General features: G+C 41.4%; 1 protein-coding gene across 1 annotated transcript; it reads right to left on the reverse strand.

Moving 5' to 3' along the window:
- Positions 1–3,447: 3,447 nt before the first annotated feature.
- Positions 3,448–22,569, reverse strand: inavaa (innate immunity activator a). The gene is made up of 9 exons (XM_060930827.1): positions 22,483–22,569; positions 20,415–20,548; positions 16,267–16,392; positions 15,812–16,043; positions 9,280–9,333; positions 8,968–9,190; positions 8,474–8,629; positions 4,376–5,081; positions 3,448–4,196 (listed from the first exon to the last, which is right to left on the reverse strand). The coding sequence occupies exons 1-9, from the start codon at positions 22,535–22,537 to the stop codon at positions 4,104–4,106; spliced, it is 1,779 nt and encodes a 592-aa protein (XP_060786810.1). The 5' UTR covers positions 22,538–22,569; the 3' UTR covers positions 3,448–4,103.
- Positions 22,570–23,407: the final 838 nt, after the last annotated feature.

Consider the following 23,407-nt stretch of genomic DNA (forward strand, 5'->3'; position numbering starts at 1 on the left):
CGTGGGTTTCCTCCGGGTGCTCCGGTTTCCCCCACAGTCCAAAGACATGCAGGTTAGGTTAACTGGTGACTCTAAATTGACCATAGGTGTGAGTGTGAATGGTTGTCTGTGTCTATGTGTCAGCCCTGTGATGACCTGGCGACTTGTCCAGGGTGTACCCCGCCTTTTGCCCGTAGTCAGCTGGGATAGGCTCCAGCTTGCCTGCGACCCTGTAGAAGGATAAAGCGGCTAGAGATGATGAGATGAGTATGCTGTTTAGTTGTCACTGCTGCTCTCGCTAACGGATAGGACACCTTGGCAGCTTCCTCCCTGAATACATCTGTCGTCTCAAATGGACGGAATGGTTAGGCCTGGTTACTATCATAAGTTTGGCCTTTTGAAGTGAAGAGCAGGTTGAGAACTGCAATCATGAATGCATTTGGCCTAGTACATTTCTGTGAGTGGTGTGCACTCCCATCATCTGGATTGAGTGCACTGCCCAGTTCCTGGAGTAATAACCATCAAGGGCTGCTAGACAGTAGAAAGACCCCCATATCTCTGTTGTATATGATGTATGCAGCAACCTTACAGCATATCACATCACCATGGATGGGGTCGTAAACTTGTCTCGGCCTTACTTAAGAGGTTAAGGGCCCTTCATCTTGGACACCAACCCAAGAGCCCAGTGTGGGATCTCTTTGTACTGGAGTCCCTTAAGACCCTTTCTGTATGAGTGTATGCAGGATGTCAACCCGACAAGGCCTCTGTAAAGATTTCTCTAGATCATTTCACTAAAAAGACTGGGGTGACTCTGTTCTTTGGCAATAAGCTTGCAGGTGTTTGGGTCCAGAAAACTCAGAACCTGCTGAGCATTCTTTGCTATGTAGAGTACATGCCAGATAATACAGTCTGGCCTGGACAGCTACAATTTGATCATCTGATCAATTCTTCATTTGTCATGAGGGAAAGACATGTGGAGCTCCCCTGTTTAAACTTAGACTGGCCCACTGGGTGATGGACCCTTGATGGACAGATGCCTGGTCCCTACTATGATATGACTACAAAGATCATCTCCTCCTTGTGGGCATTACTTTCAGCTTGCTGATACTTGAGCATCACTGCTTCTCCAGATTCTACAAGGTTAACATCATACCTCCCAGAAGTGTGAGGTTTGAGACTGGGACGAAGGTTCACGTTCCAGGACAATGACCCTAAACATACTGCTAAAGCTACACTGGAGTGGTTTAAAGGGAAACATTTAAATGTCGTGGAATGGCCTAATCAAAGCCCAGACCTCAATCCAATTGAGAATCTGTGGCATAACTTGAAGATTGCTGTACACCAACGCAACCCATCTAACTTGAAGGAGTTGGAGCAGTTTTGCCTTGAGGAATGGGCAAAAATCCCAGTGGCTAGATGTGCTAAGCTAATAGAGAAAGAGACTTGCAGCTGTAATTGCAGCAAAAGGTGGCTATACAAATTATTGACTGGGGGGGGTTTGAATACCTATGCACACTCCAGATTTCTGTTTTTTCCTGTTTTGTAGGCATGTTGTGTAAATCAAATGGTGCTAACCCCCCAAAAATCCATTTCAATTCCAGCGTGTAATGCGACAAAACAGGACAAACACAAACGGGGATGAATACTTTTGCAAGACACTGTATAATATGAGGGTTTGGGGTTATTTATAAAACAAAACACTCAAAGTAATTTAGATGTAATGAATTTGCTGTATGACACACTAATTAATCAAATTATTTAATATAAAGGGTGGATGGAAAGGTACGTGACCTAATCACTGGATGAAGATAAAGAAAACAACTATTGACACTATACAGTAATACAGGTCTACTATTTTTTATTATTCAAATAAATATAATCCATCTCAGTGTGTCACTAGACCCTCATGAACCCTATCTTTAGTCATTTTGTTTTACTTACGGTAACACAATAGCATTGCTAATTTAAAAATAGTTGTTGCACCGATGACTTGAACCCTAAGAGTATCCAATTTGCTCTGTCTTGCAGTGTTGAAATGACAGAAGAGTTGGAGGTGAGGCCTTTATTATGTATTCTGTGATAACTGAGAGACTGACTGTAATAACATAAAAGTGATTACTGTTAGGGTTATTAGCAAGGATGACTACTGCTAACTGCAGAGCATTCATAAATATCTCCCTTCTAGTAGTCCTTGATGGCTGAGCATAAAGTAAAGGTGCCAACAGGGATGCTGCTAGAAATTTTGAGCCCTCTGAAAGAATATAATATTGCCCCACCACCACCACTCTTTACGTTTCTGGTAACCCGACTTCTTCATGATGGTGTCAATCTACTGATGGTTCACCATCAATTCTGCTTCTCCTGCGCGCAGCTAACGTTAGTGCTGGATTGGAAAGCAACAAACCTAATGTGGTGTCACGTTCTGGCTTCGCCTACACAAGACTGTACCATGTAATAAATAGGGAGGGGGTGAAATATAAAGACTGCCTATCCTAATAATTTTGTGCAAAATGGAAATCCAAACCAAGAGATTGTTGTATTTGCTTGTTTTAAAGTGCCATTCCACCATTGGATGTATTCTTTGGCATAAAATACAATATATTTTATGACAACATGACTAGACAGAGGAATCTTTTAGCTTCAAAATGATATATCAAACATAATTTTTTGACAACGACAAGTATATTAATTTTGCGACCAAAGTCACCTACCCTTTTAATTTCCGCGCGGTAGTGAAACGTGATGTCATCGGCAGGTTCCCCTTCTTGTGTACCACGTCACGTGTGACGTGGCACAGATTATCAGCAATGGCGGATAGAACGCGATTTCCACTTGTCGATTGCTGTGCCGATATTCACCATCGACCGTCTCCTTTGGGCATCACTTGCTATTTTCCTTCGCTTCTTTTCCGAAGCTGACAATCGCGTTCTATCCGCCATTGCTGATAATCTGTGCCGGTACACAAGAAGGGGAACCTGCCGATGACATCACGTTTCACTACCGCTCGGAAATTAAAAGGGTAGGTGACTTTGGTCGCAAAATTAATATACTTGTCGTTGTCAAAAAATTATGTTTGATATATCATTTTGAAGCTAAAAGATTTCTCTGTCTAGTCATGTTGTCATAAAATATATTGTATTTTATGCCAAAAAAATACATCCAATGGTGGAATGGCACTTTAAGAGACAAAATTATTAAAGTTATTTTTTATTCAATTAACTTACACATGGTAATAATATTAATATTGTCCCCTGAGGGCCCTCTGTTAATGCTGGGCCCTTAGAATCGTCCTAACTTTTCCCCCTTAACGGCACCCCTGGGTGCCAAAGTTATATTCAAGCATCACATTTATTGTGCAGGTTCTTTTAAAAAGCGGTTGTGTGTGTTGTAGGAGATGCCAAAATCACGAGCAGTCTTGATAGTGTATATTTTATTATAAATAACATTAAATACATATTAAGTTGTTAGTACACAAATTATATTATAGAGAGGAATTGCTGCTTTAGAACATCTGAATAAGGAAAATATCTGCACTCATAAAATCTAGCACGCGGTTTATAAAAGAGAGGCATAGTACCAAACAGCATAGCAGCATCTAACAATAATATTTAAATGTAAAAACCATAAAACGTGTAAGAAGAAGACTGAGATTAATTTTAGAAGAGTAAAAAGAACATAAATATTATATTAATGCATTATGTATTACATTAAATAATTGGAGCTTCAAAACACTAGGGAAGAGAAAACTGTGTACCAGACACAAACATATACTTGAAAATTTATTTTTCCATTAGACCTTTTTTTTTTTTAAGAAATAGTAATTATACACATGGGCCAAGAATAATAATAATAATAATAATATCACAGAAAATCTGGCATGGTGCCTTACAATTAAGTTATTCTCAGACATGAATTTCGGTCAGTGTTTAAGAGATGAAGGATGCAGTTGGGGAAAATCTGTGCCACGTCGTTTAGCTCAGCTTCACCTTTTACTCAGAATCTTTTACTCAGCCTTTTACTATCAGAGTCCATTGGCTCAATAAATAGATCAAAATGATATGTATGAATGACATGTATAAAACAAAGACGGTGAAAAATGCTTCTGCATTTCAGCTGATTGTGGTCTAGACCTGGCTTACAATCTCGCTATCTTCTTCCTCATACCACTGCAGAGGAGTTCCATCAGGAGCTCGCTGGAGGATCACTTTCTGAGAAGTCTGCAAGGAACCAGGATAATAATGTATCAAATACATCTCTGTGCATTCTTTTTTTTTATTATTATAAACAAATATTTATTAATACTACTTTCCTTAGCATTATTTTTACCTGTTTATCAATTCAGTACACACAAAGTGCATTGTCCAAAAATCAAAAAGTCAATACAAAAAGTCTTTACCTGTCTCTGAGACTGGATCTGGTGGTAGGGTGGCGGCTCTTGACCTGGTGAGCGTTTAGCACGCATAGACCCGTGTCGTTCCAGTGGCCGAAGCTTGATTTCTTCGGCATTGTTCCTCTCATGCCATGCCCTGAGGTCATTTGTGACCACGTCTCGAGGAAGCAGCCTGCTAGGATGATTGGGATACTCCTTCAGTGAAGGTGTGCGAGCCAGCCTGTGGTACGGCGGAGGGGGTTTAAGTATACGCTTCGGGGAAGTCACCTCTACTTGTTGCTTATTTGTGTTTGGGGAGGTTAAAGTCAGGTTCAGCTTTCTCATATCTCTTTCTGGCAGCATCCTGTCATGGCTATTATCTTGGCAAGGGCTGGTCACGGTTGGTTTGTTTATTTGTCTGTTCACATTTTGGTTGTTTTTGGGAAGGATGTTGGTGCTGAAACGCTGGCTCTGGAACTTGTTTTGAGCAGTGCGGTGGAAACCGTAAGGAGGTGGGCAGGCTTTGGTCACCTCAGATGTGAACTCATGGCTGGATGAGCTGCTGTAGGAAGATATGGAGTGCTCCGAGCTGCTGTCCTCTGAGCTGCACTGATACAGACGCTGCACGGAGTAAGCCAATGCAAAGTCAGTGACGCGGCGACGAGGGAGCTTCGTCCTTCCACGACTCAGATCTAAGCTCGGTTTGCTTACTTCTGGTTTGGGTCTGGGAAACCTGTTGTAAACATCATAACATCATCCAACTGTATCAGATACTTGCACTAAATTTTAAGAAAAAAAATCAAAATTATTAAATATTTAATAAATCATATATCATTTATAACTTGTACATATACAATCCCAAATCAGAAAAAGTTGGGATGGTATGGAAAATGCAAATAAAAAAGGAAGATTTACTTTTACTTGTATTTCATTTACTCTGACTAGACAGTATGAACCCAAAATATTTCATGTTTTGTCTGGCCAACTTCATTTCATTTGTTAATATACATCCATTCTTGTGTTTCAGGCCTGCAACACATTCCAAAAAAGTTGGGCAATTTAGGGCTAGTAATGAGGTAAAACAATTAAATAATGATGTGATTTGAAACAGGTGATATCAACAGATGATTGTTCCAAGATTTGGTATGAAATCAGTATCCAGTAAAGGCCTAGTCTTTGAAGAGATTTAAGGAATCTGGAGGAATTTTGGTGCATAAAGGGCAAGAGTTCAAGCCTAAGCAGAACGAATGTGATCTCTGATCCCGCAGACGACACTGCATCAAGAACAATCATTCATCTATAGCTAATAGAACCACATAGGCTCGGGATTACTTTGGCAAACCTTTGTCAAACACTAAAATACGGAGTTACATCCACAAATACCAGTTAAAATTTTACTGTGCAAAAAGAAAGCCTTGCAGGTAACTGTGTTCAGAAGCACTGTTGACTTCTCGGGGCTCGAAGGTATCTGGGGTGGCGCATCACAGTGATAATGTGCATCATGGTCAGATGAATCAGTATTCCAGGTCTGTTTTTTTTTAAATACAAGAAATGGATGCCGTGTGCTCCGGACCAAAGACGAAAAGGACCATCCAGATTATTACCAGTGACAAGTCCAAAAGCCACAGTCTGTCATGGTATGGGGTTGTGTCAGTGCCCTTAGCAAAGGTAACTCACACTTCTGTGCTGGAGCATTAATGTAGAAAAGTAGGATTATATGCTGCCTTCAAAACGACATCTTTTCCAGGGAGATTTCAACAAGACAATGTTGAAATCCCCCCCCCCCCCCAAATCTGTCACTCTGAGTTACATGTCGGTCCTGGGATCGAGATGCTGACCTCTTCTGCTCCTTGGACCTGCCTGATCCATCCTGATGCCCTGTGTCTGGTTGGAGTCTCATTGCATCGCTCCTGTGGAGGACGGCCCCATGTGGACAGTTGAAAGTCACACTTGGAGGACACTCTGGACTCTTACAGTAATGCTTTTATGGCTGAGGACTACAGTTGACTTGCTAACTTCAGGACTGCAGTTGTCATGAACAGTTTTGCACTCAAGTTTCCATCAATGAAGAGTTATAACATCAATGAAACTGACTTCATGTTAAAACTGTTAATGTTATAGTCATGCTGTCTGTTGTTGCCCAAATGAGGATGGGTTCCCTTTTGAGTCTGGTTCCTCTCGAGGTTTCTTCCTCATGTCGTCTGAGGGAGTTTTTCCTTGCCACCGTGGCCACAGGCTTGCTCATTGGGGATAGATTAGGGATAAAATTAGCTCATGTTTTAAGTCGTTCAAATTCTGTAAAGCTGCTTTGTGACAATGTTTATTGTTAAAAGCGCTATACAAATAAAGTTGACTTGACAATGCAAAACCACATTCTGTACAAATTACAAAGGCGTGGCCGTGGAAGAAGAGGGTGCCTGTCCCCTCTGTCCCCAATAGAGAACGTGTGGCGAATTTTGAAATGAAAAATCTGACAATGACGTCCCCGTACTTTTGCACACCTTAAGACCTGTTTGCAGGAAGAATGGGACAAAATATCACCTGAAACACTTCATCACTTGGTGTCTTCAGTCCCTAAACATCTTTTAAGTGTTATGAGAAGGAATGGCAATATTATAAAGTGGTAAATGCTTTACCATCCCAACTTTTTTGAAATGTATTGCAAAAATCAAAATTGATATTTTTTAAGAACAGATCTCATCTCTGCCCAGAAGTAAACTGGAATTTAGAAGGTGGGGTGAGGTTTGCTTCTGTTCTAGGCACCAGCAGTGTGGGAACAGCAATGTTCAGTTTATGGCTTATTATATAGAGCTCTCAGCAGGGACATAATGGAAAATAGATTGAAACAAATATTTATGTTTCTGTGTTAAGAGCCTAACTGAACAAACTACAAATGGAAAGCCAGACCTTGGGTTTTGAGCTTAATTGAAAGATTCTTTCAATATCTGATTATTTTCGACAAAACAAATGCAAAACTAACCACATTTTGCTTAATTTTGATCAGATATACACAGAGACATAACTGCAATGACTGAATATTTGTATTTTGCAAGATTTAAATAAAAATATTTAACAACTATTCGCCAAAGGTGAGGTGAACATCGGTGAATAATAACTGAGACAAAGTCAAGGTTATTATTCACCGATATTCACTGAGTCTGAGGCAGATAAATGTTTAGTATAAATACACAGGTGATTTAAAAAAAATTGTATTCAAAAACTCATTTATTTCAATCTTCGAAAGTGGCATGCAAACGTAGTGCACGCAGACTTCTGTCACTTATCTATGCCGAGTCACATAAAATACTTTGGTTTGAAATAGACAAAATAAATCACAATTCCACCTTACCTCTGAATAGTTTTAGACCAAACATCTTTAGTACTTTTAGGAACAGCATTTTCTTTCATAATTTCTAATTCTTCCTCACTTATGGTGACAAAGCAATTGGCTGCCATTTTACCGCGTCGTGGGAGGTGATTATTGAAAAATAATCCAAATCTCTTGACCAATCAGCGTGCGCGATTTCCTATAATCACCTCTGTATTTATACTCATATCATCTCATTATCTCTAACCGCTTTATCCTGTTCTACAGGGTCGCAGGCAAGCTGGAGCCTATCCCAGCTGACTACGGGCGAAAGGCGGGGTACACCCTGGACAAGTCGCCAGGTCATCACAGGGCTGACACATAGACACAGACAACCATTCACACTCACATTCACACCTACGGTCAATTTAGAGTCACCAGTTAACCTAACCTGCATGTCTTTGGACTGTGGGGGAAACCGGAGCACCCGGAGGAAACCCACGCGGACACGGGGAGAACATGCAAACTCCACACAGAAAGGCCCTCGCCGGCCCCGGGGCTCGAACCCAGGACCTTCTTGCTGTGAGGCGACAGCGCTAACCACTACACCACCGTGCCACCCTGTATTTATAAAATGTCTTTATTTAATCCCAAATTCTGCCCCTACACCACATCCAGGTTCAGTTCTGTCTGACAGCAAATTGCAGGAGGAAAGGAAAACACAGTTTGAAAATATTGTGAAAAATGGAGTCCAAATCCCTTCTAATAAAAATTTGCTACAATCTAAAATCAATGGCACGCGGATCTGCTCAGATTACCTGAAGGACTGGGAGACGTGGCGGCGCAGTGGCAGCTGCGGGGTGGAGGGGGCGCTGTTGGAGTTATTGTTGCGCATTGCCAGGCTTTTGAACACAAACTGGGGAGCAGGAGGAATGTCATCGAGCCTCTGGTCTATTGAGGTTCCTGTTGGACTGCTGCTGACACACACACAGTCATAAATCACTCTCATTCTACAGTGCATGTTAAACTGATTGATTTTTGTCTTCAGGGAAACATTAACGGCCCTGGCAGACGGCCATCGATAACCTGATTTAATTAATAATTGCATTATTATTAATATGTCCAAAAACAAAAGCCTATATGGGAAATGAATTAATTGTGCGCTTATAGTTTTGTGCTTAAAAAGTATATGTTAAAAAATACCGTAGAAAAAGAGATTCTAGTGTTTCCTAAAGATTCAAACTGTACGAATGACCAAGTCTCATGAACATCAATACAACTTTTTATGTTAGTAAATGTTCCATAACTTTACCTTGACCTGCTGCTGCTGGCGGAGGGAAGCTTCTTCTCTTTCTGATATGGCTGATCTAGACTGGATTCTCTCCATGGCATGTTTTGGATGGGTGATCGCTCATATTCCAGGCTGGAACTGGAACTTGCATGTTTTGCCCCGTGACAAGGAGAGAGGGTCAGCACATGCTGGAAACCAGTTACAGAGTCGAGAGGCATCGGGGACATTGGGCCTGGCTCTAAATCTGTAACAGAAAAACACCTTTGTTTAAATTGAAAATTCTTAAGTTTAGATTTCAGTTATCTGAGTAGCATAAAAGGATGTGGTCCTCACCATCATCATGGGCAGCGGTGTCAGACAGTGAGCTGTCATCAGACATGCACAGGTCTGGATATCAGAACAAAAATACAAAGGTAGTTGTTAAATAATGTAAAACTATGCATTCAGAAATATATTTTAATGAACTTTAATTGTTATGGGCACATTATAGGTATTATACACTGCCTGGTCAAAAAAAAGTCACCGTTTAGATTTAAATAAACAAATACTTTGATTGGATAATTACTGCTAATTACTGCTTTGATTGGATAATTAGTGATTAATATGTTTTAGCTGGGGCGGCACAGTGGAGTAGTGGTTAGCACTGTCGCCTCACAGCAAGACGGTCTGGGTTCGAGCCCCGTGGCCGGCGAGGGCCTTTCTGTGCGGAGTTTGCATGTTCTCCCCATGTCCACGTGGGTTTCCTCCAGCTGCTCCGGTTTCCCCCACAGTCCAAAGACATGCAGGTTAGGTTAACTGGTGACTCTAAATTGACCGTAGGTGTGAATGTGAGTGTGAATGGTTGTCTGTGTCTATGTGTCAGCCCTGTGATGACCTGGCGACTTGTCCAGGGTGTACCCCGCCTTTCGCCCGTAGTCAGCTGGGATAGGCTCCAGCTTGCCTGCGACCCTGTAGAAGGATAAAGCAGCTAGAGATAATGAGATGAGATGAGATGAGATGAGATGTTTTAGCTGGCAACAATTCTTTTAACCCTAACTGATGCAGTGAGGAGCTTCTCATTTCTTAAACAACCATGTCGGAAGATATATCACGTGGTCAGGGAAAAGATGTTACTGTATTTCAGAAAGGTCAAATTATTGGCCTGCTTCAAGCAATGAAAACAACTAAGGAGATTGCTGAAATGACTGGAATTTGGTAAAAACAGAATTGTCCAACGCATTATTAAAATTTGGAAGGATAGTGGTGAACCTTTAACTTTGTGGAAAAAAATGTGGTCAGAAAAAAAATCTTGACTGAGCGTGATCAGAGATCACTTAAATGCTTGAAGTTGAATAGTAAAAAAAAACAATCAACAGTAGAACTTGTGCTGTCAGGGTAAGAAGGGAAGCACATGAAGCAATGCATAGTGGCCACTGTACAAGCCTCTGGAGGTAGGGTTATGATCTGGGGTTCCTTCAGTTGGGCAGGTCTAGGCTCCGCAATGTTATGTAATAAAATGAAGTCAGCTGATGACCTGAAGGCAGCACGGTGATGTAGTGGTTAGCACAGTCACCCCACAGCAAGAAGATTCTGGGTTCGAACCTGGTGGCTGATGGGGGCCTTTCTGTGTAGAGTTTGCATGTTCTCCCTGTGTCTGCATGGGTTTCCTCCGGGTGCTCCGGTTTCCCTCAGAGTCCAAAGACATGCAGGTTAGGCTAATTGGTGGCTCTAAATTGACCGTAGGTGTGAATGTGAGTGTGAATGGTTGTTTGTCTCTATGTGTCAGCCCTGCGATGATCTGGCAACTTTTCCAGGGTGTACCCGCCTCTTGCCCATAGTCAGCTGGGATAGGCTCCAGCTTGCCCGCGACCCTGCACAGGACAAGCGATTACAGATAATGGATGGATGGATGATGACCTGAATGTACTGAATGACCAGATTATCCCATCAAAGGATTTTTTCTTCTCTGATGGCACGGCCATAAAACTAGGGCTCAGATTGTGAAAGAGTCGTTCAGCGAGCATGAAGAATTATTTTCACACATGAATTGGCCATCACAGAGTCCTGACCTTAACATTGAAAATCTTTGGGATGTGCTGAAAAAGACTTTACAGAGTGGTTCAACGTTCCTATTATCAAGACAGTATCTTGGTGAAAAATGAATGCAACTCTGGAGGTAAATAAATGCTGTGATGTTGTACAAAGTTGTTGAAACAATGCCATGGCAAATGTGTGCCATAATTAAAGCTAAAGGGGGGAAGCCATGGCCTAATGGTTAGAGAAGTAGCTCTGGGACCAAAAGGTCACAGGAATGGCTGAAGTGCCCTTGAGCAAGGCACCTAACCCCCAACTGCTCCCCTCAGGTGCTCTGGGTTGTCGGCTGTCCATCGCTAGCAATGATGACTGCTTCATTAGGATGCGCAGAAATGCAGATGGGCCATGAGGCCCGCACCAGACTTAGGTGGGGTTTACATTAGACCATATCAGCAGATCATCAGATTAACATTTTTAAAACGATTAGTGTGCACACAGCAACGCCAATACACGATTCGCGTGCACATAGCAACGCCAATACACGGATACGCTCGGCTCCACAGGCATCCTGCGCTCCAAATCACTCCGCCCTGAACAGCGAGTGCCCTCTGGAGGGTGCGCACTCCGGCCCTGCGCAGCTCACAGAGCGCGCGAGTATAGCGCACGAGCAGTGATTTGGGACTGAGCCGCTGTGTGTGTGATCTCAGTGCATGTCGGGCATGCGCATCACTTACCACTTGCAAGTGGAAGGATGGCAAGCCTAAAGACAATCATAACTACACAATGGGCAGTATTTGCATCAGTATTTGCAATATTTTCATACTTTTATACTCTTTAATGAAAGTTGATACAAGGCGGAAGTCCGCGCCGTTTTTCAGCAGTCGCGTCACATGACCAACGCCAGCGAATCAGGAAGGTGGATGTCACAGTGACGTTGTCCAATGACGACGCCAGCTAGAGCTCAGCACAGCGTATCCGCGTATTCTCAATGTTTACACAGCACCGGACCAGACAAGATTTGGATTGAATACGTGGACCCTGGTGGATTCCCGTTTCCTGGCGTTTCCAGGCGTTTTAATGTAAACGTACAATGCATCCGCGAAGAAAACGAGACAGATACGGTCTAATGTAAACTTGGCCTTATTCTCCTTTCCTAATGAAACGCCTTGCACAATGAGGTAAGACAAACAATGTCGTGCCCCCATCATATTGTCGGTCTGGACTTCCAGACCTGATGCCAAATGGTGCACAAAAGTGCCACAGACCTGACGGGTATGGAAGTTGCCCTGCAGTGACAACTGACTTGCTGAGTGATGCCATCCGTTGGCTTTTGAGTGGCTCTTCCACATGCCATCAGGTGGTGCGCCATTGACCCTGTTGGGTTCATCTGCCACATTGCACCAAAAACACCCTGCTACCAGCGCCTTATTGGTGATGTACTATTTAACCCATAGCTGGAACCCAGGCAGGTGCTGCCACTCCGGGTCAGAGCGGACCTGGGAGCAATGGTGATTAAGGAGTAACTCCACTTTCCCCAGTACTCAAGTCCTCCTGGACCTGAGACTCACCACCAGCTGCAGTTTAAAGGGCATATCACGGGTAAATTTAGGAGCAAGATCAATGTAATTCTCCTATTTTATATTAAACTTTGGTCAAATATCTGTAACATTCTGCATTCTCTGCAATTTTTTTACCTTGCGCAATACCAGAAAAATTCAGTTGAAATCAAGCCATTTGAGGTGAATTGGTCCGCCTCTGAAAAAACTTGGCATTTGCATTTCCCGGCAAACATTGATTTTCGTGACGTCGCGTGTGGGACGCCTCCCTCTGAATCCTACATCAGCGCTGGTTTATTCATGAGAAAACAACCTGGTGGTTTGCTGCAAATTTCTTCAACGTTATCACGTAATTATTAAAATGGTTAACAGACGTATCGTAGGAGGGTGTAGCAACACCAATCTTGATGGGATTAGTACTCATAGTTTCCCAAAAGACCGGACAATGAGAGAGAAATGGGAGCGCTTGGTCTACACAGGCTGTGCACTGAAACTGTGCAAGCTCTCGCAGTCTGCTGGCGCTTCCGCAGGTGACGTCACGAATCTGGCTCCAGACTCCCTTGGGATTTTTCCAGACGCATTTTGTTATTTTATTTTTTTCTGCTGTAGACAGATGACCTTGTGCAAAATTACCCTTCTGGATGAGTGTGTAAAGGGACATACTTTCATATTAAAAAAACCAAAATTGGTCCAGAATATGCCCTTTAAAGTCATACCCAGGACTAGGTGCTCTAGGTATGTGGTATGTTGCTCTGGATAAGAGCGTCTGCTAAATGTCTGTAATGTAATGTAAAGGCTTTCAAACAAAATATAAGGAGTATGTGACACTTTTTTGGCTGAGCAGTATGGTTTCATATCATGTTCATGATTATTCTGCATTTCAAAGCTTATTGAATAATCATTATTTTTGACATAACTGCCTATTGGTAAATTCAAAAGCCATAATTAAATAAACAAATAAAATAAATAATAAGATTTTTTTTTCATTTCAGCAGTTCTCTACGTATCCCAAATGTAACCAGTCAGCTAAGATGTGTGTCTGTGTCCGAGAACTAATGTATCCAACAAGTGATGGAAGTCAATCTCACCTGATATTTTCTGTCAGTACACAACATATGCACTGTTTCTGCCTAACAATTATATTTGAAGCATATGGTCCATATATATTTGGACACTGACACAAATTTTCTTTTTTTATCTGTTTACTGAAACATATTCAAGTTATAGTTATATAATGGACATGGGCATAAAGTCCAGACTTTCAGCTTTCATTTGAGGGTATCCACATTAAAACTGGATGAAGGATTTAGGAGTTTCAGCTCCTTAACATGTGCCACCCTGTTTTTAAAGGGACCAAAAGTAATTGGACAATTGACTCAAAGGCTATTTCATGGGCAGGTGTGGGCAATTCCTTCGTTATGTCATTCTCAATTAAGCAGATAAAAGGCCTGGAGTTGATTTGACGTGTGGTGCTTGCATTTGGAAGATTTTGCTGTGAAGAAAACATGCGGTCAAAGGAGCTCTCCATGCAGGTGAAACAAGCCATCCTTAAGCTGCGAAAACAGAAAAAACCCATCCGAGAAATTGCTACAATATTAGGAGTGGCAAAATCTACAGTTTGGTACATCCTGAGAAATAAATAAATAAATAAATAAAGAAAGAAAGAAAGAAAGAAAGAAAGAAAGAAAGAAAGAACGAACTGGTGAACTCATCAATGCAAAAAGACCTGGACGCCCACAGAAGACAACAGTGGTGGATGATCGCAGAATAATTTCCATGGTGAAGAGAAACCCCTTCACAACAGCCAACCAAGTGAACAACACTCTCCAGGAGGTAGGCGTATCAATATCCAAATCTACCATAAAGAGAAGACTGCATGAAAGTAAATACAGAGGGTTCACTGCACGGTGCAAGCCACTCATTAGCCTCAAGAATAAAAAGGCTAGATTGGACTTTGCTAAAAAACATCTAAAAAAGCCAGCACAGTTCTGGAAGAACATTCTTTGGGCCGATGAAACCAAGATCAACCTCTACCAGAATGATGGCAAGAAAAAAGTATGGCGAAGGCGTGGTACAGCTCATGATCCAAAGCATACCACATCATCTGTAAAACACGGTGGAGGCAGTGTGAGGGCTTGGGCATGCATGGCTGCCAGTGGCACTGAGTCACTAGTGTTTATTGATGATGTGACACAGGACAGAAGCAGCCGGATGAATTCTGAGGTATTCAGAGACATACTGTGTGCTCAAATCCAGCCAAACTTATTGGTCGGTGTTTCATAATACAGATGGACAACGACCCAAAACAAAGCCAAAGCAACCCAGGAGTTTATTAAAGCAAAGAAGTGGAATATTCTTGAATGGCCAAGTCAGTCACCTGATCTCAACCCAACTGAGCATGCATTTCGCTTGTTAAAGACTAAACTTCAGACAGAAAGGCCCACAAACAAACAGCAACTGAAAACCGCTGCAGTAAAGGCCTGGCAGAGCATTAAAAAGGAGGAAACAAAGCGTCTGGTGATGTCCATGAGTTCAAGACTTCAGGCAGTCATTGCCAACAAAGGGTTTTCAACCAAGTATTAGAAATGAACATTTTATTTACAATTATTTAATTTGTCCAATTACTTTTGAGCCCCTGAAATGAAGGGATTGTGTTTAAAAAAATGCTTTAGTTCCTCACATTTTTATGCAATCATTTTGTTCAACCCACTGAATTAAAGCTGAAAGTCTGAACTTCAACTGCATCTGAATTGTTTTGTTCAAAATTCATTGTGGTAATGTACAGAACCAAAATTAGAAAAATGTTGTCTCTGTCCAAATATTTATGGACCTAACTGTGTGTATATATATATATACACACACACAGATTTTGTTATGTGTTTATGTAAAAATCATTCGGGTGAAATACACTTTCATGACTTGTTAGCTACAGTAGCCTTGTCACTCCAGTGCAAAACTAAAGAAGCAAACATTAGACACTTATTATGTCTTTGCTGATTGACTACATTTTGTGAATATTGAGTTCACAAAGCATTTCTCAAATGGCATTTCAAAACAAGAGATGTTAACCAGATTCTCAGTAAAGTGCCTGCTCACAGTGCGTTACAGGTTCAAAGCAAATATTATGACTACAAGTCCAACAAAAATGTTCATTATAAATCTACATTAATATTTCAAAGTTTCTACAACAACAACATCACACGTTAAATATTGAAGGATAAAGCAACTTTTGGCACAATCATGCTGGCAGTCAGTGTAAAGAAGACAGCACTGACAAGGCAGAATCAGAGACTTACCTCTCTGCCTGGAGGAACGGCATGTCTTTGGCGAAACGCAGCCATGGTTAATGCAGTGTTTTAATACAGCTTCCTGAAGCTCCTTCATTTTCTTTTCCTCACGTTTGCATTGCTGCAGTCGGCTCTTCCTCACCGGCTTGCTGATGTGCTCCTCAACGGACAGCCTTCGGGCTGCTTCATATATCTGCCTCTGGAGGGCCAAATCAGCCTCAAGTGAATGCAACTCTGATTCCTAAAGGGAGCCCATTCAAAACAAGAGCAAGAAAAGTGTCTTGAAGTGCAATCATTATGTGAGGTTTCTCACAAATCGCCTGGTCATCTGAATGAACACCTTTAGATGTACAAAACTAAATAAAATAATAATAATAATCTGACATAATGTTTGACCTCAGGGAATTTCCTTATATAAAAATTATGTCCAGTCATGAAGGAAATATCAGCTTCAGTTCCTGTACCTCTCCATCTCCATGGGGAAGCAACTCTTCATTCAGTTTAAAGGACGCTCCAATACGTCGCCTGATCTGTGGTGGTTTCTCATTTGGCAGCAAAGGATAGTCAGATGACAGCTTTCCAGTAAGCTCCTTTATATAAAAAAAATTAAACAAGAACAAAAAGTCAGCAGTCTCTTAAGTTGTACTGGCTATCAGTCACTGAGCAGATGTTTTATGATGGGATGAGTACTAAATCTTATGGAAACTTGGCCCAATATAAGAAACACCCAGACTATCTGGCAAAGAAGCATCTGTTTCACAACTGCCCACGGCTGACTTGCTCTAATGACGCCATTGAAGAACAAAAGAAAGCTCACCAAAGGCACAGTGCTGCACCCTGACTAGTTGATTGGTTCAAAGACTTACTTGAAGCAACTCCCACAATCTTGTAGACTGCCTTTCAGATTTTTCAAGTTTAGGTCATAAAAAGAATTTTCCCTGACACCCAGTTATTTTTGTTTAGTGGACCGGAAGCTACTGAATTCTAATCACAGACTTCCAATTTTATTAGTTTTTTAAAAATAGAACAATTAATGAATTTAGAGCCACATGGCCCTAAAATCTCCGCTATTTTTTCTTGCTTCATCATGACCCAATTCAAGATACTACAACCCCGATTCCAAAAAAGTTGGGACAAAGTACAAATTGTAAATAAAAACGGAATGCAATGATGTGGAAGTTTCAAAATTCCATATTTTATTCAGAATAGAACATAGATGACATATCAAATGTTTAAACTGAGAAAATGTATCATTTAAAGAGAAAAATTAGGTGATTTTAAATTTCATGACAACACCACATCTCAAAAAAGTTGGGACAAGGCCATGTTTACCACTGTGAGACATCCCCTTTTCTCTTTACAACAGTCTGTAAACGTCTGGGGACTGAGGAGACAAGTTGCTCAAGTTTAGGGATAGGAATGTTAACCCATTCTTGTCTAATGTAGGATTCTAGTTACTCTACTGTCTTAGGTCTTTTTTGTCGTATCTTCCGTTTTATGATGCGCCAAATGTTTTCTATGGGTGAAAGATCTGGACTGCAGGCTGGCCAGTTCAGTACCCGGACCCTTCTTCTACGCAGCCATGATGCTGTAATTGAGGCAGTATGTGGTTTGGCATTGTCATGTTGGAAAATGCAAGGTCTTCCCTGAAAGAGGATGGGAGCATATGTTGCTCTCGAACCTGGATATACCTTTCAGCATTGCTGGTGTCTTTCCAGATGTGTAAGCTGCCCATGCCACACGCACTAATGCAACCCCATACCATCAGAGATGCAGGCTTCTGAACTGAGCGCTGATAACAACTTGGGTCGTCCTTCTCCTCTTTAGTCCGAATGACACGGCGTCCCTGATTTCCATAAAGAACTTCAAATTTTGATTCGTCTGACCACAGAACAGTTTTCCACTTTGCCACAGTCCATTTTAAATGAGCCTTGGCCCAGAGAAGATGTCTGCGCTTCTGGATCATGTTTAGATACGGCTTCTTCTTTGAACTATAGAGTTTTAGCTGGTAACGGCGGATGGCACGGTGAATTGTGTTCACAGATAATGTTCTCTGGAAATATTCCTGAGCCCATTTTGTGATTTCCAATACAGAAGCATGCCTGTATGTGATGCAGTGCTGTCTAAGGGCCCGAAGATCACGGGCACCCAGTATGGTTTTCCGGCCTTGACCCTTATGCACAGAGATTCTTCCAGATTCTCTGAATCTTTTGATGATATTATGCACTGTAGATGATATGTTCAAACTCTTTGCAATTTTACACTGTCAAACTCCTTTCTGATATTGCTTCACTATTTGTCGGCGCAGAATTAGGGGGATTGGTGATCCTCTTCCCATCTTTACTTCTGAGAGCTGCTGCCACTCCAAGATGCTCTTTTTATACCCAGTCATGTTAATGACCTATTGCCAATTGACATAATGAGTTGCAATTTGGTCCTCCAGCTGTTCCTTTTTTGTACCTTTAACTTTTCCAGCCTCTTATTGCCCCTGTCCCAACTTTGAGATGTGTTGCTGTCATGAAATTTCAAATGAGCCAATATTTGGCATGAAATTTCAAAATGTCTCACTTTCGACATTTGATATGTTGTCTATGTTCTATTATGAATACAATATCAGTTTTTGAGATTTGTAAATTATTGCATTCCGTTTTTATTTAGAATTTGTACTTTGTCCCAACTTTTTTGGAATCGGAGTTGTACGTTATGCATCACGTGGTGGGCTTTCCCCATTCACACAAGGCATTGTGGGATACAAATTTGAAATAGGAGAGAAAAATGGAGGATGCGAGTGTGAGAATGAAACGTGAAAGACTGATTACAGTAACGGAGAGTGAGAAGAAAAGACGTTATATTGCCAAGGAAAGGAAAAGCAGGACCAAACTAATAAATATCGTTGGTCAGCGAGCACCTCGGTGTGATCAGCTGTTCATTTAGCGACAGAATGATGGGACTGTCAGTGCACGGTCAAGGTAAACCTGTAGATGGCAGTAATGCAACACCATGGATGCCAGCTGCCGTAAAACCCAAAAGAAGAAGAAAAAGAAGAAAAAGAAGAAGGTAAAGCTGTGCATGCACACACGGACTTCCTCTGTCTGCTTGACTGCGCAAAGTGAGTGATTTCATGCATATTATTTGCGAGGGAATTGCCTCAAATGAAATAACTTCCCAGCCACAGAACGGCCTGGGTTTTTTTTGTTGTTGTTTTTTTAAAGATATTACAAAAATAAACATGTATCACAATGACCAAATTTCAGAGTGAACTAAATTTCACTGATTTTATGAAATTGAAAGGCCGTCTAGCTTTAACTAACTAATGTTTCATTAAATAACTACATCTTTGCATCTAAGCACTTATTCTCAAGTTCTAATGGGACTCTAAATTAGTGTTTAATTAAAGGCAAAATGTGCACTTGTTTGGTGAACTATTTACTGTAAGACTATCTTAGTGTAAATGTATTTGTCCTGCCATTGAGTCGTACAGTGTTACTTTCAACTTGTGTTTCGTGCTACAATCTTACGTCTGTCGGACTTTCTTGTCCACTGTTCATTCACTAATGAGTGTTTCTTTTTGAAGGGGATTGCCTTGAGAAAGGTGTTGTTGCAAAATTACCTCTTTAACAAAAAGGGCATGAAAGCTGAGTTTGCTGAACTTGGAGCTAGAGGTTTGTTGCAGATAAAATATTGTCGCTATGATTAATGCATACCATAGTCGAGAAAGAAGTAATTTCTTGAAATTGCTACATACTGGATTTATTGCTACTAAGAGACTTGCACCAAGACCCTGTTTTATTAACTCCTGGAATCTGAATTGCTGCTATGATGGCTATGTACCACTATCCAACCAGACAAGTCAGAAAATGGACACTAATTGTACTAGCTCTGGAATACCCTTCAATGGAGGATGCGAATGAAATTTGAAAGATCGACTACAGTAACGGAAAGTGAGAAGAAAAGACGTTATGTTGCGAAGGAAAGGAAACACAGGACCAAACTAATAAATATCGACAGTCAGCGAGCACCTCGGTGTAATCAGCTGTTTGTTTAGCGACAGAATGATGGGACTGTCAGTGCACGGTCAAGGTAAACCTGTAGATGGCAGTAATGCAACACCGTGGATGCCAGCTGCCGTAAAACCCAAAAGAATAAGAAAAAGAAGGTAAAGCTGTGCATGCACACACGGACTTCCTCTGTCTGCTTGACTGCGCGAAGCAAGTGACTTCATGCAGATTATTTGCGAGGGACTCGCCTCAAATTAATTAACTTCTCAGCCACTGAATGGCCTGTTTTGTTTTTTGAGATATTACAGAAATAAACGCAACACAATGACCAAATTTCAGAGGGAACTAAATTTCACCGATTTTATGAAATCGAAAGGCCGTCTAGCATTAAGATCAATCATGTCAACTACGTTATTGCACATGCAAGGCCATTTTTTTCTTCTACAGTGTTTATGATGCACACTAATTGTGTCAACTCAACATGGACTCTTTCACTGTAATAGTTAGATATATCACAAATTACAAATGAATTGAATTCACATCATCCATTAGTGAGAGTGGTTTATATATAATGGATTTAAAGGGAAAAAAACAGACAATAAAATATTACTCACTGCCTCTCTGATACACAGTTTCTTTAGCTCCAGAAGACACAGCTCTAGTCTGTCCTCCAGAGCCTGATGCTTAAGCCTCATGGCCCGCGTGTGAGTGCTAAGGTCCTTCACAGGAGATGTAGGGCTGTCTGGACCTTCACAAATGAACACAATGAGGAGAAATTTATGAGGAGAAGTTTTCCTTGTTGCCTAATGAGACTTTCTTCCCTTATGGACCTTTGCTTTTATATACGAGGTACATCTGGGAAAAAGTGAGGTGCTAAAACTATGCTGTAGTTAAGTTAGGTGAAACTAATGAAATGAACAGGCAGAGATCGTAGACAGAATGAAATATGAAACTGAAACTGAGAAACTTGGCTAATAACTTTCAAATGTATACTAATGGTTTTTAGATTCATTAGAATACAATATTTTCCCCATCCACACTGGATGGAGAATCTGTCCTCCAAAATATTGTTAACATCTGTATATTTCAATAAAGCAACTTGATCAGGATACCAGTCATACGTCTCAGTTTAAAGTTTATATATGATATTGACAGTACTACAGAATTGAATGCACACTCAGGGCTTTCCCCAAATCGCAGATATGCGCCACTCCGTCGTGCTGTGCGACATCAGTGCTGCGCTGTCACTCGCACACCAAAAATCAATACCATAAATTGAACAATGCAGAGTACTTTCTGCACCTAAATATCTCCTTTTCCCCTCTGAAAATGAGTAATAACTATAGAAATAGGAAGATATTGTAATATATAGGTGTAGACTATCCTGGTACTCAACCCAGAAGTGAAAGTAAAGGATTTCGCTGCACTGACTGCCATTTGAAACCAGACATAAAACCCCATTCTAGGCGCTGGTCACTAGATGGCACTGTTGCATGATTTGACCTCGATTCTGTTCCTGGCATCCTGGAAATGGAAAATGAAGAGGTGTCCGACAAAGTGTCTCATCTCATCTCATTATCTCTAGCCGCTTTATCCTGTTCTACAGGGTCGCAGGCAAGCCTATCCCAGCTGACTACGGGCGAAAGGTGGGGTACACCCTGGAAAAGTCGCCAGGTCATCACAAGGCTGACACATAGACACAGACAACCATTCACACTCACATTCACACCTACGGTCAATTTAGAGTCACCAGTTAACCTAACCTGCATGTCTTTGGATTGTGGGGGAAACCGGAGCACCCGGAGGAAACCCACGCGGACACGGGGAGAACATGCAAACTCCGCACAGAAAGGCCCTCGCCGGCCACGGGGCTCGAACCCAGACCTTCTTGCTGTGAGGCGACAGCGCTAACCACTACACCACCGTGCCGCCCCTCCGACAAAGTGTTTTCGTTTCAAATCTAATTTTGCCCTTTAAATTTTGCCCCTTGCATATTTGACAAGGTAAAAAGCAGCAAATTTAATAATGTTGAATTGTGCCTAAATCAGCCCAAGATGCCAGCAGAATGCATCATTTGAAGTCTCTAATTTCAAAATTTTCCAGGAGAGCATGGCCCCTGGATCCCCTCGCAGCTTTCAGGGCCTTCCAGGCCAGGCCTGGCCAGACCTTACGGGCTGGGCTCCACATTAGTAGCACCACTCTGATGTTTTGTTTTGTTTTTCCTGGGGAAAGCCCTGACATTGTTGATGCAGAAAATGTGAATTTAATTGCATTTAATCTAAACCTTAAAGGAACCTTACATTTAGAAGTAAATTTAAATACCTTTACTGAACATTTTAAATTTATCAAATATACTAGTAACTTTAAGACCCTTTATTGGTATTCTTAAAAGTAGTAGTGACTTTAAGCACATTTAAAATGTTAAATTTAGTAACTTTAAGTGACATCTTAAATGTTTTTTAACAGTATTTCGTGATCTTTAAGAAGTCATGGAAAATCACAAAGTTATACTATAAGAAATCTTAAAGTGATAATACACTGAAATTTAGCATTTCATAAACTTCTAGGATACTTTAAGAATATCTTTAAGCTGTTAATTCATCTAGTGGATGTGTCCATCACATAATTTTGTAGGTTAATACACTTTATTCTCCAGTCCACAATGTAGTTTTAAACGCCTACCAGAATTTAAGATGATCCCACTGTCCGAGTCACTGATTTCTTCCTTGAAGTCCATGTTTCCTGCTTTGAGATACAAGCTGGTCCAGAGTCTCTGCCGATAAGAAACACAGCATGAAATCCAAGTCTACTTCCTGTTTTCAACTTGTGCACCTTGTTATCATATTGTTCTCAGTCTAGGAACCACTTGTTATTTGTGAAACAAATTTGTGGCATATGATATGCATAGCCTACCCTTCTTAGGCAAATGCTGAGTACACTGGCTCCTAAGAATCTACCCAACAACTGAGGCTAGAGAAAGTGCAACTGGTCTCTTTCAGCATATCCACACATACTTTAGTTGACTTAAAGCCCACACCTCCTCCACGGCTTTAATGTCTCACAATACAATAGAAAAGCACACCCCATGGTTGACCGTGCACATGTGCCGGGGCTTATTCTCTATACAGCGCCATGGCGACCTGGCCCACTGCTGGCGTATGTGTGTGTGTGTGTGTGCACGTGTGTGTACGTGTGTGTGTGTGCATGCACATGCACTGATGTGGTGATGGAGTGTGTGGGTGAATGTGTTTGGAAAACTAAACACCCCGAAAGAAAACAGATGGCTATAGGAGTGCTCCCCTCCCGGAGCCTGCACCTGTCGTCCCCCCACACCAAAAAAACTTCCTTTTCAGCTCTGAAGTCGAACAATGTCTGAGGCCTGAGTCTGCCTCAGGGACAGGGTGCTATTATTTCCATTAAGGCCTCTCTTATTTCAAGGATCACAATATACTTCTTATAAGAAGCTTTAGTGGAACGTATAATAGTCAGAAGTATAAAGAAGAATAGCCTCGGCCTGATTCTGTAACACATTTATTCCTACATGATTTTGTTTAACCCGCTTTGATTAACCTGAACATGAAAAATACCGCCCTCATACTATCACATG

Source organism: Neoarius graeffei, chromosome 10, assembly GCF_027579695.1.
Source record: "Neoarius graeffei isolate fNeoGra1 chromosome 10, fNeoGra1.pri, whole genome shotgun sequence".
In the NCBI taxonomy this organism is placed as follows: domain Eukaryota; kingdom Metazoa; phylum Chordata; class Actinopteri; order Siluriformes; family Ariidae; genus Neoarius; species Neoarius graeffei.

What these genes read in the sequence shown, in the direction of transcription:
- inavaa (XM_060930827.1), bottom strand. Translation starts at nt 22,537, where the DNA reads ATGGACTTCAAGGAAGAAATCAGTGACTCGGACAGTGGGATCATCTTA. An exon ending in TTCCCCATGGAGATGGAGAG is followed by an intron (nt 16,044 to 16,266) that starts GTACAGGAACTG and finishes GGCTCCCTTTAG; the next exon opens with GAATCAGAGTTGCATTCACT. An exon ending in CACCGCTGCCCATGATGATG is followed by an intron (nt 9,191 to 9,279) that starts GTGAGGACCACA and finishes TTTCTGTTACAG; the next exon opens with ATTTAGAGCCAGGCCCAATG.